General features: G+C 46.0%; 1 protein-coding gene across 1 annotated transcript; it reads right to left on the bottom strand.

Annotated features, from left to right (window-relative positions):
• Window positions 1-1,840: 1,840 nt before the first annotated feature.
• sost (sclerostin) lies at window positions 1,841-8,283 on the bottom strand. Its single transcript, XM_069160129.1, has 2 exons — window positions 7,608-8,283; window positions 1,841-4,797 (listed from the first exon to the last, which is right to left on the bottom strand). Exons 1-2 carry the CDS (start codon window positions 7,882-7,884, stop codon window positions 4,388-4,390), a joined length of 687 nt encoding a protein of 228 aa, XP_069016230.1. The 5' UTR covers window positions 7,885-8,283; the 3' UTR covers window positions 1,841-4,387.
• Window positions 8,284-18,107: the final 9,824 nt, after the last annotated feature.

The following is an 18,107-nucleotide window of genomic DNA, read 5'->3' on the forward strand; positions in this document are numbered from 1 at the left end:
AATATATTCCACCTCAATAAACATCCTGAGCAGCCCTTGAAACATCGAATTGCCGAGGCGGCCCGAGCGGAAACCCGACACTTTAAAGACATTTTATACTTTCATATATTCTTGGCGCGCAGGAGACGAGCTGTGGACGTCACCTCCAGTCCGTTCCCACTGGTGCCGCTCGCCGTCAACAGCGGAGACTTCGCGTTTGCTTTTTTTTTTTTTGCAAGAACGGATTCCGCTGGCAAAAACAAGCGTCGCTTTATTCGCAGATGATATACAATCTATTTTATTTGAGTGTCTCTTGTGCATTTGGCAGGACATCAGTTAGCTCTGTGTTGACAGTGCCTAAGCCATTCGAGTGGCTGCTTTTTTCTTTTTTTTTTCCCAACAACGTCCTGACTGTGATAAACAAGACGCCTGCTGAAATGAGATATTTCAACATTCCATCACGGGAGTTCAAAGCGGCGAGAGAAGGGACGAGATGTGCATTTTTGTTTTTTTGAGTATCCCGACGTTCGCTCCGCGGGAAGTTGAACCGAAGACGTGGCAACGCGGAGGCGGGTCGATTATCGTCGCAGGGAAACCGTGATTATCTTAAGAAATTGTCAGTTGAAAGATAAGGAAGGACTGAAGGTCTGTTCGACGTTGCATCATTTTTCTTTTCTTTTTTTTCCCCTCCGATGGCGCAATCCTATCATTTCTTCGCCCACATTTGGACAAAAGAAGCCAGTAATCATTTATTGTGGCCGGTTTGTCAGTTCTATAAATATTCGTTCGGGAGGCCGCGACTCCAACTGGGACGTGTTGGTTGAACTCCTGCCAGAGCGCGTACCCCAATCGAATCCCGTTTCTCACACGAGTAACAGAGGGCGGACCTTCGGGGATTTCCTGCACCTGGTATTTAAAAACTCCGTCGATGGCACTGAGGAATCGGGGCTTAAAAACGAAGCGTCGCCGACTTGTCAGCGTTCGCTGGGAGTCGATCGGGTTCGACTTTTCGTACGCCTCGGCGCTCCCCGGGTCCGAAAGGGGGTCACCTGAAGGTCGCGCGGTAACGCGCGGCAGATGCTTTTGTCAGCATCGATACATTTAGTTCACGTTTCGCTCTTTAAGGTTGCGTTATTGAATTTCTTGGGAAACTTGTTCCATGCGAGTTGCCTGAGTAAAAAGCATGGCATGTCTCTTCTCTCTTGGAAAACAGCACTCGAAAATGACATAATGACTGCACATTATGGATGATGTAGTGAAACTTAATATCCGCTGTTCCGTATTGGCACCGCAGAGGAAAAGCGCTCAGTCACAGTTACCACAGTGATTTTCTGTTTTGTGTTTGCATTTTAGTTTATTTGGCCACTTAGCGGAGTTCTTGTCCTGGTAATTAAAAATAAATACCTCATTTAGCTGGGTATATTTTCCCTGCCTGGCCAGCGTAGCGTTTTAAGTCCGAGGTTTCAGTGAGCGCTGGTTGTCCCGTTGGTAAGTTTGCTCCAGATACGTCTGGGACGAGGGACGCACAAGACTTTGGACTCGCAACCTTCACGGTGCGTCGAGCTTTAAAGCCTCGAGGGAGGCGAGGCGGCGAGGAGCGATGCCGGCCGACGGCTGCGGAGACACTTCGTCAACAAAGAAATGTTGGCGTTGTGACCGAGATGTCAAGAGGGAGGATGCCTCTTCTGCGAAGATCTGCAGACAAATAGTGGCAAACCTCAACTTCCACAGTGCCTGAATCTCTCTGCACCGACATCAACGCCTGCAGTTCTAGCTAGCCGTGTTCCACTTTACTTGAACCCCCAAATATTCAGCATTAATAAGTGCTTCACCAGCTTTAAATAAATGATTTATTGCACATCGTACACAGATACAAGCACGTTTTATTTGTTTGCTATTGTAAAGTATTGGCCAACCTCCTGGGAAGACATATTTTCCACCGTTACGGCTCCGTATAAATATTTTGTTAATTCATCCTGTATTGGTGCCCACAGGACGAGTTGACAAATATATTCATATCTGAATACAGCTACATTATATTATCTGTAGGCCATTCATTAACTGTTTATATACCGCTTGTACAACCTGGTATCACTCCAAAGCGTGTAATACACCCATCAGTCCACCAGGAGGACGTGTCAGTGTTACGTTTGGGTTTAATTTGCCACGGTCACATCTCGGTTAGGATTCGGCACCGAAACGACTTATTTAGGAGAAGAGTTTAGTTTGGGTTCAAATAAGTACGTCATGTAAACCACTTAACGTACGGAAGGTAAACGCGTTACGTTAAAGAAAGTCCTTTTGACTTTCCATGTCTCACGGACTCGAACCAGAAACTCAAACCAGAAAACCAGGAGAAAGTCCTTTGGTTTTACAAACTTGTCATTCACGCATTTTCCCTTTTCACACTTCGGCAATTACGGAAATTTCGGTCTTACGCGCTTTGGCCTGATGAATGCAGGTAAAGTAATGACGCATCAGCAACACCTTCAAAGACAAATGATACCAAATAAGCCAACTTTTTTCAAATATATCTGCCTTTACTTTATTCATGTACTGTACAGTTTTTCACTTCCAAAGTCTCTATCATACTATATGACAATAATGGCTATCATTTACTACAAAAGGTTGCATAAATAATTTAAATGCGGAAATAAAAAATAAATATGCAGTTCATTCTTTTGTAACAGTCCTTCTTTGTGTCTGTAACAAAAAAAAAAACAGCCTTCCCTCCGTCCCTCCGTCCGTCCCTCCGTCCGTCCGTCCGTCCGTCCGTCGCTCTTTAACACCTTGTCGTGCGAGGGTCACCGCCTCAGGAGACCACACAGGTATGATATGTACAATCATGTCACGCGTCGCGGCTCGCAGCTTACATGACAAACCCCTTCCAGTTGCTATTTCAAACATATAGCTGGGGGAGCAAAACAAAAACAAAAACAAAAACAAAAACAAAAGAAGCTAACATTGCCGGTTACAGTTCGGACAACCAGGAAAAGGAATACGAGCGGGGAGAAGACAACGCGGTGCGGAAACGTGGTGAATGTTCTTCGCTGAGGAAGGAGGTCGTCTTGCGCTGACAGTCTGGGTTAATGCAAATAAAAAGTGAATTCTTGTTTTTTGTTATGTTTTGTTTATTTATTTGTTTTTATTCCTATCTTTCCTGCCTGAGCTATTTACAGAATGGGGAGCGGAGATAGAAGTGGAGGTGTCTGGAGTCCTGCGGGGGCCGACGCGGCGGATTTGGGTTTTGGCTGCGGGACGGTTTGATCGCTGCTCTGTTTGGCCCGGTCCAAAAAAAAAAAAGAATTCCAGTGTGGGTGTGTTGGAGAGCTCTCTGCCCCAAGGTAACATCACCACGCACATTTTCTGATGCCTCCCACACGCCATGTGCGCTTTTTTTTTTTTTTTTTCCCTTTTTCTTCTGTGTGATTCTAGCAAGACAGGAACCGGCCTCGTCTAGAGGAAATGGCCTTTTATGACTCAAGTCCTCACACAGGAATGGACTCATTTGGTAATTAAGAGGAGTCACAGGAATGCCAAGGGCCCCTGTGGCGTTAGTTGCTGAAAAGACCGCTTTCTCCCTCCGTCTCTCCTGACTCCTTCGCGTCTAGTTGTGTTGGGGGGGGGGGGGAAGCGCTCGGGACTCTTGACAGGTCTGGCCGCGGCTTCTGCGGTGCGCGGAGAGCGCCGCAGGGCCGTCCTGACGAGTGAGGCCTTTAGTGGGCTGTCAGAGAGCTCCCCGGACCGCGGCGCAGACCGGGGGCCTCTCAAAAACCTGTCAACGTTCCCGCCACCAGAGACCCCGGAGCCGCCGCCGCCGCCGCCGCGCAGACACGGCCGAAGAGGAGACGGATTACAACCGCTCGGGAGCGGAGATGCACCTTTTCAGCCTTGAACGGAGCTAAACGTGGCTAAAGCGCCGCTCCGCATCCGCTGGATGTTTGTACAGATGGGTTTGTGGGGGAGGGGAGGGGGAGATGAGGGGGGAGGGGGGGGTGTATGGGGGCCCTCGGGGAGGACTTCTCATTACGCTTAAGTGAAATCTGTTTGAGTGGAAGACAGAACCGAGCCCGGGGAGGTTCGGAGCTGTCGGGGCGGTCAGATTCTTGTTTGGTGTCGTCCGACGCGGTGCTGCGTCTCCTGAGCGGTCGCGCCGAGCCCCTCCGGCGCCGAACTCATGTCGTCACGCGAAGAAGTCAAAGTTCACACGTACGCCGGCGAGTGACGGAGACGTACGTACGGGCCGGCGACTTAAAACCGGCCTCGCGATTTAGCTTATGAACTCGCTCCCTTTGAAATATCTCTGGCGTCGCCCGTCTGGAGGGGACGTGTCGGTCGGTGTGGTGTGTAGCGTGTGCGTGCGTGTGTGAGTGCGCTTTTGGTCCTCGGGCCGCCGAAGCGGGACGCGTCAGTACGAGTTGCCCGTCAGCGGCGTGTTGTTCTTGCTCCGGTCTTGAGACAAGCGGCCGTGCTTCTTGGCGCGCTGCGTCCTCGGGACCTCCTTGGGCACCGACAGGTTGTGGTGGGGCCTGAAGCGCTTGCACTTGCAGGAGGTGACCACGCGGATTTTGTAAGTCCGAGTGTTGCCGTTGGGACACTGCAGCTGGACCCGCCGCGTCCGGGAGTGCGCCGGGATGCAGCGGTAGTCCGAGGCGCTGTTCCTCCACCACTTGCCGCGCACGATGGAGTTGGGCAGGAGGTGCGAGGGCAGGCACTGGCCCGAGCACACCAGCTCCCGGACGGGCTTGGCGCTGCGGCAAGATCCGTCGGTGATGTAACGGGTGGAGCGCAGCTCCCTGCAGCTCACCTCGGAGGGACCTGGGGGGGGGGGTCGAAGAACAGGATGTCACGGTTAGCGCCGGTGGATTCGGCCCAACACAAACAAACACTTTGAAGCGGTCGTTCTGCAGGTTGACCGCTCCGCCGCCGCCGCAGCTGCGTCCAATTCCGGCGTGCGATAACTTTTTCTCTTTCCCGTTTAAACCGACTTCGCTCGTTGCGGTATTTGTCCGAGAGCATAAACAACATAAACCAGATCAAATCTAAAATTGGAGGCAGCATTTCATTTTCAACTCTCAAACATTTCAAAGCGCAAAGAAGCGGCTTGAGAAATGCTCGTTCAGACGTTGAACTTAATGAAACGATTTGTACATTTAGGGGATCTGAGGTTCGTGATCTGATCATTAGCTGACGACGGCGTTCGACAAAGAAAAACCAGCTGGCAGCAATCAGCTGATAGCAAATACAGACCAGAAGGATCATTAAACAGCTCAATCAAAGCCCAAACGGAGGTTCTGGGCTGGAGGAGAAAAGCCGGCATTGGAGCGTTGGCTCTCGGGAGACGTACGTGGTGATGGAAGAGTAAATAGATCTCTGGTTATTTTAAGGCAGCGCTACAAACCGTAACACTTCGGGAACAAACTGGACATCTGCCAGGCTGATTTGAGGCGACGCGCTCAGGCTGTAATCCTAGATTGGAGCCACAGCTTTTTAACAGCCGTACGCATGAGTTATTGTCCTGGGTTTTTTTTTTTGTTTTTTTTTTACAAGCTGTGTGTAAAAAAAAAAAAAAAAAAAGGGCAAAAGAGCTGTCGGTTAAGAAATGATACACTCAGAGAGGGATCTGTTTTCCTCTGTGGCTTTCTTTGCAAAAAAAAAAAAAAAAAAAAAAAGGGCTGAACAAAGGATTTATGTGAGGTGACTTCCTTTTTCTTTTTTCTCCCCATGAGAACCTGATCTCGTGTTATTCTGCGGCTGCAGCTGAAGGAAGAGACCACAGTCGTACACGACGCCTGCAGCACACACTTTCACGGCGGTTTGCACCATCAATACTATTGGTTTTTTGTTTTTTTTAAGTCAGGTTGTCTTGTTTTAATCCAGTTTGTCTCTTCCTCTACATTTCCTGTTTCTCCTCTCTCACTGCCAGTCTGACAAAATAAAACCGTTACTAATGAAGGTGGCCTGAGAAGAAGAAGAAAGAAAAAAAAGGATCACACACTAGACTACTGTGGAGTTGCGCGAGTTGTTCATTTCTTTCGGCGGTGAGGGACGAGCCTTGGGAGAGGACTGGAGGGAGGCCAGGCGGTGGACCGAGCATCGGCCGGGACCCCACGGGGACCGACGAGAAGCCGTCCCCGCACCCGAACTAAGACACGGATGATAAGCCACGAGATTTCTCTTCTCCCCTCAACACGCATGAAAACACCACGTGCATTTTCCATCCCTTTTTTTTTGTTTGTTTTATTGTGAAGATGAATAAAGAATAAAATGTCATTTTTCAAGGCAGATCTTCGTGGGTTTGATTTCTCCTCCCATCTCCTGAGGTGGTAACATCCTCAAAAAGACCAGAAATCAGTCCCACCAACTGACCCGGATTTGCTAATTCCACCTGTCAGCTGTTCCTCTAATCTAATCAATCACCTTCCTCTGATCTCCAAATCAAGTGGCCACGATGAAGCAGAGGCGAATCGACTGCACCACCCATCTTGAATCCATGAGAGCGAGCGTGAGATTATCCCCGCATGCACGTCTCAATCACAACACACAACCGTCACCGGCCACAGGTGGGAATCATTCTCAAAGGCAGCGTTGCATTTAAAAAGCAATTTCTACCAAAACCCCCCGAAGACATCCCCCGAGGAACAAACTGTGGGCTTTTTCTATCGGGGAGACATGTTGTTGCAATCAAATGGTTATGGCGTAAGTAGAGCTTGACTAATAGTATAAAGAGAGAAGGAAACAACCTGGAAGACAACGTGAAAAAAAAAAAAAAAAAAAAAAGCCCGACGTCTCTGCTTCACATTGTGTCGGAGAACAGAAACCACAAAAATGTGCGTCTGAGCCGCTCTCATCACCCTCATCTCTGGATTAAACAAGAAAACACTCTTCCCACGCAGCAGAGCTGCTCCTAATCAGGGAGATGGGTGTGAAAATGAAGCGGAGTGGGGAGGCAGGTTGTGTTTGAAGGGCTGCAAAAGACAAAAGTTGGGCAGCCTGGATTTCCCACATCCAGAGACTCTCGTGCAAAAATCTACATTAAAAATGCTTTTTTTTTTTTTTTTTTTTAAAGAGACTTATTAAACTATTTGATTTTTTTAGAGCAAAACCAAAGATACAAAATGTACCAAGATCCGTATGTAAAGTCTGTTTTAAATTTACTTTTTTTTTTTTAAGGTAATCAATTAAGTGGTTATTTTTTTGGTATTTGGACAGTTTGAGCGCACAACTACTGAACCACAAATATTAAAATCAACCTATTTAATGAGGACAAAATATGGATTTTTTTTATAAGAAAAAAATTCCTAAACTTAAATTTAATCTTTGTAACGTTTTATTTAGGCTACAGTTCAGCAACTAAATTGAGATAAGTAGCCTGTCATTTAATCCTGGCATGCACTTGTTCACATACAGAAGTATGGATGAAAAGTTAGGCATTTATGTCTTCATAGCTCCAAGGTTAATTTCCTCACTTTTACGCACGAGACTCCAAATAAGGACTCGGAAAAAAAGAAAAAAAATGACTCAACCTTTAAATTCATCACACAGAATTAATTATTCAGCCGCTTTTCATCTTTTACACCTGTAAAATGACACATTGTGAATGTTTACTCAGTTTAAAGGATACTTACTGTAGGAGACGGTGTTTGCCGTTCGTCCGCCGCTTTTTGCCCTGTTATTCACATTCATGGTGTTGCTGTTGTTGTTGTTGTTGTTGTTGTTGTTATTATTGCTGCCGTCGGACGCCGGCAGCGTCGCCTCCTGGGGCGTCCGACTGCTCTCCCTGTAGTCCGGTAAAATCTCCGTGGCATCGTTCTTTAATACCTTCCATCCCTTCACGGCGGTGCAGCATCCCTGGAGCAGCACGAGCGCCGCGCTGGAGACGAGGAGGGCCAGAGACACCTGCATGGCTCGGTCCGTTCCCAAATAACGCAAATCACACGAGGAAGTTTGAGGTGAGGGGGGGGGGGAAGGCAAAAAATAGTGATGTTAAGACGCACGGGGAGAAAGAGAGAGAGAGAGAGAGAGAGAGAGAGAGAGAGAGATGCCCGCTTGGACAAAGTTGGTCACTTCCAGCCTCAGAGCGAGAGGCGCACACCGTATTTAAGCGTTACGCAAGTTTTTCGTCAGGGCTGACAATTAAGCGCTTACACAAAGTGGGAGGGGTTGAACCTGGGCGAGAGATTCATTGAGAAAGGGGGAGGAGGAGGAGGAGGAGGAGAGGTTTGGATCAGTGCGCATGAGAGGAGAGAAGAGGAGATTAAAGAAAGGAGGAGAGGAGAGGAGAAATGAAAGAAGACAGAGAAAGAGGAGGTGAGATGAGATGAAAAGATGGGGAGCAGAGGAGTAAAAAGGTCAGAGGAGACAATCGAGAAGTAGAAAGAGGGAACACGGAAGGAAAAGAGTGAAAGGTCAGAAAGGAGAAGAGAGAGAGAGGAGAGGAGTTCACATCTTGCGTGACGCATCTGATCTGCACATCTCTCCGCGCTGCTGTTGTTGTTGTTGGAATTAAGCGCACAAATGCACCCCCCCCCCCCACACACACACACACACACACACACACACCCCTCCCTCCCGTTTTTTTTTTTTTTTTTTTTTTTTAAACGATTTCCGCAGCATTACGTGTCCCGAGAAGCATTTAGGCGTTTTTCGAGGTGGTTTATTTTGGACTGCACCTCAAGGCGCAAGTTGTTCCACTGCTGCAACATTCCTCCTGAGAGGTTGGGTTCTTTTTTTTTTCTTTTCTTTTAAACCCCGCCTGTTTGATAGGAGCCTGTACACCCAATTAATCATTCATCCCTCACATTAATTAGCTATTATAACAGCTCTCAGCAGAGACATTTACACTGATGAGATGTCCCATTCTGTAAAAGTCTCAGCAGGGCCTCTGTTGTTTGTGTGCAGTCTTCATCAGCTCCTTTTACTCGTGCAGTGTATGACACACACACACACACACACACACACACACACACACACACACACACACACACACACACCACCATGTGTTGTGTACACGATCTGAATTTAACTAATGTTTTTCATGAGAATCCAATATTCTATATTCCTGGTATCTGGTTTGAATAAAATAATGTGTGCACCGAGGACTGCAAGTTCTTGGCATCCCATTACATCCCAGTGATTTGATGAGTGCTGACAGAAGCAGGGTCTTTCATTCAAACACCGCCCTCTTGAGGGAGAATAAACAAGTCTTGAGGAGGGAAAGTGCAAGATTAGGGTTCATTAGCATCCTGCTTTTAAAACAAACAAAAAAAGGACATCCAGAGACATGTCAGAGGAGTCACTTGAAAGATAAAAACTAAAAGAGGTTATCTTGGCGAGTTCAATAATCATCCATTTTATACAAGCCTTTAAATCAGGCAAATTTATATATTTTTGTTGTAAAAGTGAGTTTTAAATACAGCTGGTCCCCCAAAAAAAAAAACCCTGTTATCTTCAGGGACAACTGAACGTGAACCACTTGATGAATTTCAACGTACTTCACAGGATACAGAGTTTTTAAATCTGGTGTCTGGTGAGAAATTCCCACTTTGGCGGATGAAGACGTACCGATGGGCTCTGAACCGGCTTGATTGGGGACAAAATAATTCAATCCTGCGTCACCGAATGGACAAAATTTTGATAGTGAAACTAATCATTTCAGGTTTTTGGTTACGAAACATCAGACGTACAACAAACCACAATAATGTGTTCGTATTTCCTGAATATTGGAAGGGAAATGTTTACGTTTATGCTGCACATAAAACTTTAACGCCGATTTTGTTAAACTGAAACACAAAACATTTCTCCGTATTTCAACAGCGTCAAGAACATCGTGATCGCGGAAACATCCTCAAATATTGTGATGTTATTTTGTGGCCCCCCCCCCCCAAAAAAAAAAATGTCTCACCCCGACTAAAACACAACTGTCCGGGTTCACAAGTATCAACAGCGTTTTTTGTAACATTTATGACTTCTGACATCGAGCATGATTCTCATTTCCTGATCCAAGAGGTTTTAAAGTAAGTAGAGCAGACAGCTCTGTCCTCCTATTGTGTGTAACCCTCCGGCTCTGAAGCTGCGCCATCATTTTTTTTTTGTATATATTTTCTTCTCGGGAGGGACGGATGGTCCCACTGTCTACACTAAGCCAGCTCTGATTACAGCCTTCGCGCCGACATCGCGACGGATGTCAGTCGTGGTCCCAATTTAGACCTCTCTGGGTTTCTTTGTGGAGCCTTCGGGCTCCCAGCACAGTGTTTTTTATCATGATAACAGTACGACGAGGCCCAAATAACAATCAGATGCCCACCAGATTGCGAGAGAGCCTCGGGCGCTGCAAGAAGGCTGGTGGAGCGTAATTCTTATGGAAATGGAGAAAAACAGTGTTTTCAGTCCATAAACAAACCGCTGCAGCGCCTCACGCCTGGTGTTTGCTCGTGTGATTCATCGCCGCTCGAAGTTTAGAAGCAAATTCGCCTATTTTTTTTTTCACCGACACAATTACAGGTCACTGTCAGTCAAGATGGAGATAATATTACAGTGTTGCCTGTTTGAAATTTGGCGAGGTATTAACTCCTGGTATGCGTGAGGGAATTATTCATAATGTGTCCAAAACAATTATGTAAAGCAGGTTCAAGTCCAGCTTTCTGGCTTCTTACATCAACTTCAAGACCATTGAACGTGTAGTTTTGTTTTTTTTCTGATGCAAATAGTGACACATCGTATAAAGTCAATTGAGGCCCTGCTTTGTATTAAAAAGTCAAATTCACCATGCTCTCATTGTGACGTGTCATACTGACTACATTAGAATATTTTGTTGACGCTGAAAATAGTTTTTCCAACACGGTGTCGCACTTTGTGTAATACACCCGTCGGTCCACTAGAGGTCACCGTGTCAGTGTCACGTTTACCTCGCTTCAGCGTGAAAAGTCAGTGTCTCAGGTTTAGGCACCAAAAACCACGCAGTTAGGTGTAGGAAATGATTGTGGTTTGGGTTAGAATAAGTAGTTTTACATAAGTAATGTTACGTAAAATATGTTACGTTACTTTATGTACTTAAAAAGAAATGACTTTTGCTTTAAAACATGAATCTCCCGGGTGAAAGTCCTCCTTCTTAGACCTTCATGCATGTGTGCACTTTTTCTCATCCAGACCGGGCAAAGTGTGACACCGACGCGGCGCCCTCTGGTGGACCGACAGGTGTTTACAAGCTTTGGCTGCTTTTTCTTTTTTACATCACTACGGCTAAGTAGGGCTTAGTATTCAATTTTGTTTGGTACCATTTGAAACGTGTCAGAAGTATTGACTATGGAAAACTGTCAAATAATTGATCAAATTCCCTTTGCCAATATTTTTGATTAAATCTTTTTAGATTTAAAATAAAAATTAGGCTTTTAAATTTTTAAATTTGGCAAATTTCAACAATATTTAAAAAAAAAATGCTCGGTAGGAGTTCACGGTGATAAACAGGCTCTGGTGGCAATTCTCCATTCAGTGCCATTAAACCAGCGCGGAAGGAAAGCATGAAACAAAAAGACGTTAAGTTGAACATCAAAGAGTGGAAAACAATGCAGAAAACCTAAATTCGTGTCCATTTGATTCGGTCTCATTGTACAGTGTTTCTCCTTCAATTTTCCTTATTCTTAAAACAAAATTTTCTACCTCAGGCAAACATTAAAAATTGTTTTGTGATATTTCCACGATTTTATAAATCAGCGTTTCTTTTCGTTTTTTGAATGCGTAAATTAAAACTGTGGATCAGAATTCCCCAACTGATTAGTTTAGTGCTCAAAATACAATTTAAGAGCTTGCATAAGAGACATGTGACTCTGATTACAGGATCCAGATATGACACGGCGTGAACCACAATCTGTTCACGATGCAACATTGGCGCGGCCGCTCCCTGTGTATTTATTCTCTCTTTGACGTTTAACATGACGGTAAACACAAGCGTTTCCAAAAGTTGTTGATATATGTTCCTCAGATGTGGATCGGCAATAAGTAGCCTGATGTGTCTGCGCGGTTAGAGACATTCCTCGAGTGTTATTCCCCTTAAAAAGCTGCCACAGATTGTATATCAGACAAATTGGACCAATTCTCTTCTCAAACAAAGCAAACAAGTGCATCGCTCGTGACGGGACAGATGTGAGCGCGGATAAATCGGCGGTCGTGCACGTGAAGATTTCTTTTTTGTACGTCAAATTTGCATTTCAAGAAGCTGCAACATCTGGATCCAGTCTACGTTTAAACGACACGACGCAGGCTTGTATTTCCACTCTTAAAAAATCAGGTTTAACATGAGAAAATATCTAATAACGTCTTAAATTTGACTCGTGATTCCTGTTTCCTGTCCCAACGCTGCCGCGGGACCCAGACGATCAAAAGCAAATGTGTTCCTCCGCTTCCTCTCGTCGTTCCTACACGCGTGAAGAATTGAAAAATGCTCGTCGGCTCCGGAGAGCGCCGTGATCCTGCGGATGATCGATTGCCGCGCTTCGAGCCCGGACGCGTTTGAAAGGCGCTTCGGTGTCGACGGTGGCTCTGCTCCGTGTCTCTGTTTGTATATCTCGCTGTGAAGGACACCAGCGCTGCTTCTCTCCAAACTTCCAAACAGCTCCGCCGATTTGATTTATCAGCTGCTCATTGACACGCGGCTCTTTCCGAACCATATCTGAGCATCGCTGTACAATGAAAGTAATCTGTCACCGCGCGGTGGGACGGTATCGCGGGGGGGGGGGGGGGGGGGGGGTGTAAAGCAACACGCCGAATCAGATGTACGTTTGAAATCGAAAGAGAACTGACGGGATGCGTTTTCCCCGTCTTAAGCCGTAAACCGTAAGGAACGGCGTGTCTGCTGGCGGCCGCGGTGGTTTCCTCCAGGAGCAGGAGGTCGCCGGGAGGTGACCGACTCCTGCAGGCGACACCACGAGCCGAAAGTGGATTTCTTCCTTTATGTGGTTTCCGAGCGGCAGAACAGGAGATTACAACCCTGGCTGCTAGAAATCAGACTCCAGCCATCGCTTGTTTTGGGGAGCTTTCTAAATAGAAAAAGTGCGCCCGCCGAAGCGACCTCGCGGCCAAGAAGTTAAAGGAACTGTGGGAAGTCGTTCTGGGCGGACCTCAGAGACCACACCAAACCTCACCGAGCAGCGCTCCGCCACCACCGGCCGGCCGGCGCTATTCTTAGCGGCGAGAAACATCTCCCCGACAAATTATTCACCACACGAAGTCCACTTGCTATCTCTCCGAGGCTCTTTTTTCTGTCCCACAACAGCCCGGTGTGTCGTCTGCCGGCTCCCTCCACAGTCTGATGTCAGATTTAGCTCTCGGTGCAGCGCCGGATATTTTTGGATTCAACTGGCTCTGTAAAAGATCGGTTTTTGACCAAGCGGCAATTACATGATTGCGCAATAAGAACAGAAAATAAATACATGCAATATAGCACAGAGCAGGTGTGAAAGGATGCAAGCACGCTGTGGTGTCGGCACTGCGACCGAGAAGAAGAAAGAGGTCATGTGACAAAAAAAAAAAAAAGTAGGCACAGGGGAGAAGTCAGCGCTGGTTGGAGGGAACCGCTGACTGGACAGAAAAGAGGACGTAGTTTTACAGGTCTGAAAAATGAGGCCGATGCGGAAGTGCCTTAAGCTGCAATACCACCGAGTGCCACTAGAGGTCGGTTCCAAAAAGCCTCCATAGACTCCCATTCAACTTCTCATGAAAAGTTTATTTTCCACCAGTTATTTCGGTGTTGTCAGCTAAAGTCTTGTACATTTTCTGGCGGTCCATCTGAAAATAATCCCGTCGCCGATTAGAAAATACAACCCAAACCGGTGATCTCATCCTAAACCTAACCACGTGATTTTTGGTCAAAGGTCACTGTGACCTTCATAAAAACACATTTGTGGTCATAACTTAAGACACGACGCGCTAATTATGACAAAATGTCACACTAAATGTCTGACGGGATAAAACAAAGAGATTTATCCTCTGATACACTCGACATACGACAAAAAAAAAAAAAAAGAACAAGAAAAGCTTCAACTTCAGCTCCACTGGTTCGCGGAGGTGATTGTCGTCATCTATCTTTCAAGACCCAACCGAATAAATGCATACGCGAAATTGCACATGCTACGCTGTACGCATGCCCGTTATGATATACTGTTACAGCCATAATGAAACATTTGGCTCGGCCTCGTGACCACCAACATTTAAAGAGGCCAAAGTCTTTTTATTTACAGAAAAATGTTGAAAACTGTGAGAGTCTGAAGGATGGCCAAAAAAAAAGGAAAAAGAACCAACTCACCACGACGCGTAAACTAAACTAACAAACAAACAAACAGAAATAAACAGAAACGCGGAGTACCCTGAAAAGAGAAGCAAACGAAAGCGAGTCGCTGGCGGCGCTCCTCCGAGCCGGCCGGCCGGTGCGGATCAGAAACACCTGACGAGGAAGACCGGAGAAGAACACCTGGAATGACCGAAAAGTGTTTGTGCAAGTAGAAAACAACAACAACAACTTCATGAACGTCAGCAGGAGAAATCTGGTGCCACTTCGGTTGCAAGAACTGCACATTTTTTTCTTCCAGAAAATCTCCCAGAATGCTTTGCAAGGTGCGCTAATTAAGCATGAAAGTACAAACAGGCCGAGCTGAACTCACACCGGCACGCAGACGTACAGACGGCTCGGAGAATCGCTCACAAACCTTTTTTTCTTTTTTTCATTTATTTTTTTTTACAAGATTAATAAAACAAGATAACAAGCATGCGATAATAATTGCGTTTAATTCCAATAAACGGTAATTATAAGCAGAGGTTTGAGAAGAGGTCGCGCCTAGGCTGGCGGGTGCGAAGGTGCTGCAGCTTGCTGCCAGCCCACCCACCGTGCAGCTTCCACATGTTTTATGCATGTTGCTTTCCTGCAACTCTTCACCCAGAGTGACGGGAGCCAAAATGGCCGCACGCACGCGGAGAAAACCGGGCGGATCCCTCCGACGCGCGTGATGTCAGAATACATAAAGGCTCGCGCATATTTATTTATTTATTTATTTTTAAGTCGCCTGCCTTTATGATTTATCATGAACAGGATATCACTTCACTTCCTTTTCTGCTTCGACATTCAGTCCAATGAGCTTATTAAAAAAAAAAAAAAACACGTCTTTAAAGGGGGGGGGGGGGGGGGAGAGAGGAGAGGGAGGAGGAGGGGGGGGGGGGAGGTTAAACTTTCGAGCAGGTGATGCTAATTGAGTGCTGAGGTCCATCTGGAGCCGATTAACTCCAGAATATCATTCCTGAAAGAGTCTGTTGCATTTGTTCGCTTTTAATGAAGAGATATTTTAAGGTAATGGTTTTTCCCGTCAAATATCCTCCTTCTGGTGGACACGCACGCACGCACGCACACGCACACACACACACACACGCACGCACACACACGTTGCGGCGAGAGAAAAATAATTAAAAAAAAAATCTGCATTTCAACAATGTCACCGAGTTATTTTAATATCCCTCCGAGAGGACATTTTTCTTTACGGATGAGTTGAGGACATCCCCCCCCCCCCTCTCCCCCCTCCCCTTCCCCCTTACAGCAATCAAGTGGTTCTTATTAAGTGTTTCCCATCATTACAGCCAAATATGTACAATATGACTCTCCTCATTTTTCACCGCAAATCAAACAGGGCCTCCAACTATCCAGGAAAGAGGAGGACTGTTGATTCCTGTCATTGTTTAAAGGCTCGAGTGTCTCATTGTTCCGGCGGTTCTTTATCTTCCCGTCAGTTTGATGTACAAACACTGGAAAAGTGCAAGTGCACTTAAAAGAAGTAAAAAAAAAAAAAACCCAACCAACAAGCCAGCAGTGTGGAGATGAAACGAGGCCCCACCAGCACGGGCACAGGCGCTTGGAAGAAGATCTGAGGATCGCTCCAGCGCCGAAGCCCCATTCTCTTTTTCTGCCTCAATATTTTCTAATAATTAGCGCTGCGCCACAGATGTGCAATTCTCCACCCCCGTTTTTATTCCCCCCCCCCCCCCACCCTCTCCACCCCTCCCTCTCCACACCCTGAATGTGAACGCAGGATGTGAGGATGAGGATTTAAAGCGAGCATCATATGCTTTCTATTTTGATAAAGCCATTTAGAAACGAACGACAAAAAAAGATTAAAGCCGAGCTGTCCGCGTGACAAAAAGTGTTTATTTGTCCTCTGAGTGGTAAGAAGAGAAGAAAAAGTGACTTTTTTTGGAAGTTGGAAAAAAAAAAAAAATCACCTCATAAAGCTCGAGGGGAAAACAGGATGAATGAGTCAACTGGCAATAAAAAATATTTCAAAGGCGACTGATAACTTTATTTAGGGGAGATTAGGGTGAAAAATTCAGCTTTGTTAAGGCCAGAAATATCTGCGACTGATTGGATATCCTGTTCCTCACCAGTGAATCATTTCTCCCCATAAACAAGTATCAAACACCAGCTTCCACCCGTATTATCCAACGTGACGAGTGACTCAGAAGATCAGATATGAAGACAATGATTCATTGCGCTCGCTTTCATCTCCGAGCAAAACAAAAAAAAATAATAATACAGATGTTATAATGTTAATTCGACGACTTGAAACGTCTTGAATCGGATCCTTCTCGGATGTAAACACGCTTCTTCTCCACGGAGTCACAGAAGTGTCACCGGGTCGCGGGAACGCGTCTGCTTTGATTCCGGCTGCAGCCATAAACATTTCCACGCCGCGCAAAAGAAAAACGCCGGCGCACGCAGCTGAAATAAATAACACTTCATCACACACACACGCGCACACGCACACGCACGCACAATTGATGCGAGTTTCAGAAACGAGCATCCTGGATTCCTTCAAATAAGCAGCAGAGTGGGACCCATAACCTGCTGCAACACATAATCCCTCCTTCTTTGTTTTTTTTTTGGTTTTTTTGTACTCCAGGTACTTCCTGGCCCTCAGCACTCCCCAGTGAGAACTGTACCTGGCATATTTCTCAATCAGACACCCCTGGATGTGGAGTTATGTACGTCCACTAACAGGTCTGGCTTTTTTTTTTTTTTTTTTTTTCTAATTTACATTATAAAAATTCGGCCTTTTCCCGGTGCTTCAGCACTTGTAAAATGGCAGTTTTTCTACTTGAGATCCTCCCCACTTGAAGCGACGGTTTTTGAATTCAGCCGGAGTAGGGAGGAGGTCCCTGGTTTACCGGAGGGCCCCCGGAGGGACCACACAGCTGGTCTGCAATAATTGCAGTGCAAGGGACCGTGGAGAGAAAAAGGCCAGCGCTGAAGGTAAAGAGAGAAGAGAGTGAGACGCCAATTGGTCGGCGGGCTGATGGATGTCACGCTGTGTTGCTGGTCCATCCCAGGTGTGCCGGTCCGGTCTTGTGAAACATAAAATAGCATTTGCATCAACACTTGCGAGACTCTGACTTGGAAAAGGTCTCTCCTTTTTTCTCTCCCCCTGTCATCTCTTTCCCACCCTTGATGTAATTTCCCCTCAGACTCTCCTGACTTTTTCTCCCTCTTTCTCCGGTGCTCTATTTTCGTCATTTGTGCTTTCTGTCAAAACGGAAAACTTCGATCAGGGGTTTGGCTCCACCTAGTGGGGGAACTGTGCAGCAGCTCCAGACGAGACGAAGTGGGAAGATGTCCCTAAAACTCCCAGGTTTACTCCTTTTCTGTCTGCAAATGTGCAAACAATTTAGGGGTGGGAGGATAACAACTATGGCCATCTTTTGTTTAAAAAAAAATAAAATCTACTTTTAATACTTTATTTTCTAAAAGTTTAAATTGAGCTCATTTGCTGCACTCGAGTTGCTCTACGTTTTTAAGTAGTCAACAGGAAGAATTAATCCCTCATGGAGCTATTATAAAGGTGCAACCAAGAATCAGTTTCCTCATTTATACATCTGACATTTATCTTCTTTAAAAGTTGATTGATCCGTGTGTAAAATATTAGAAAATCTTTAAAGATGCTGACAAGCCCCGTGTTGTGTTGAACGGCGCGGGACAAAACCGGCATTGCCTGCGTTCAATTTTTTTTAAAGGGAAAAATGTGATTACATTACATATATATACAACACAGATGAAGTAGTTCATGTATTTGTTGGAGTAACATCGTCTGCATGGCAGC

The sequence above is a fragment of the Embiotoca jacksoni genome, unplaced genomic scaffold, assembly GCF_022577435.1.
Source record: "Embiotoca jacksoni isolate LCO1_2020_lvr unplaced genomic scaffold, fEmbJac1.0.p SCAF_26, whole genome shotgun sequence".
Classification (NCBI taxonomy): Eukaryota; Metazoa; Chordata; class Actinopteri; family Embiotocidae; genus Embiotoca; species Embiotoca jacksoni.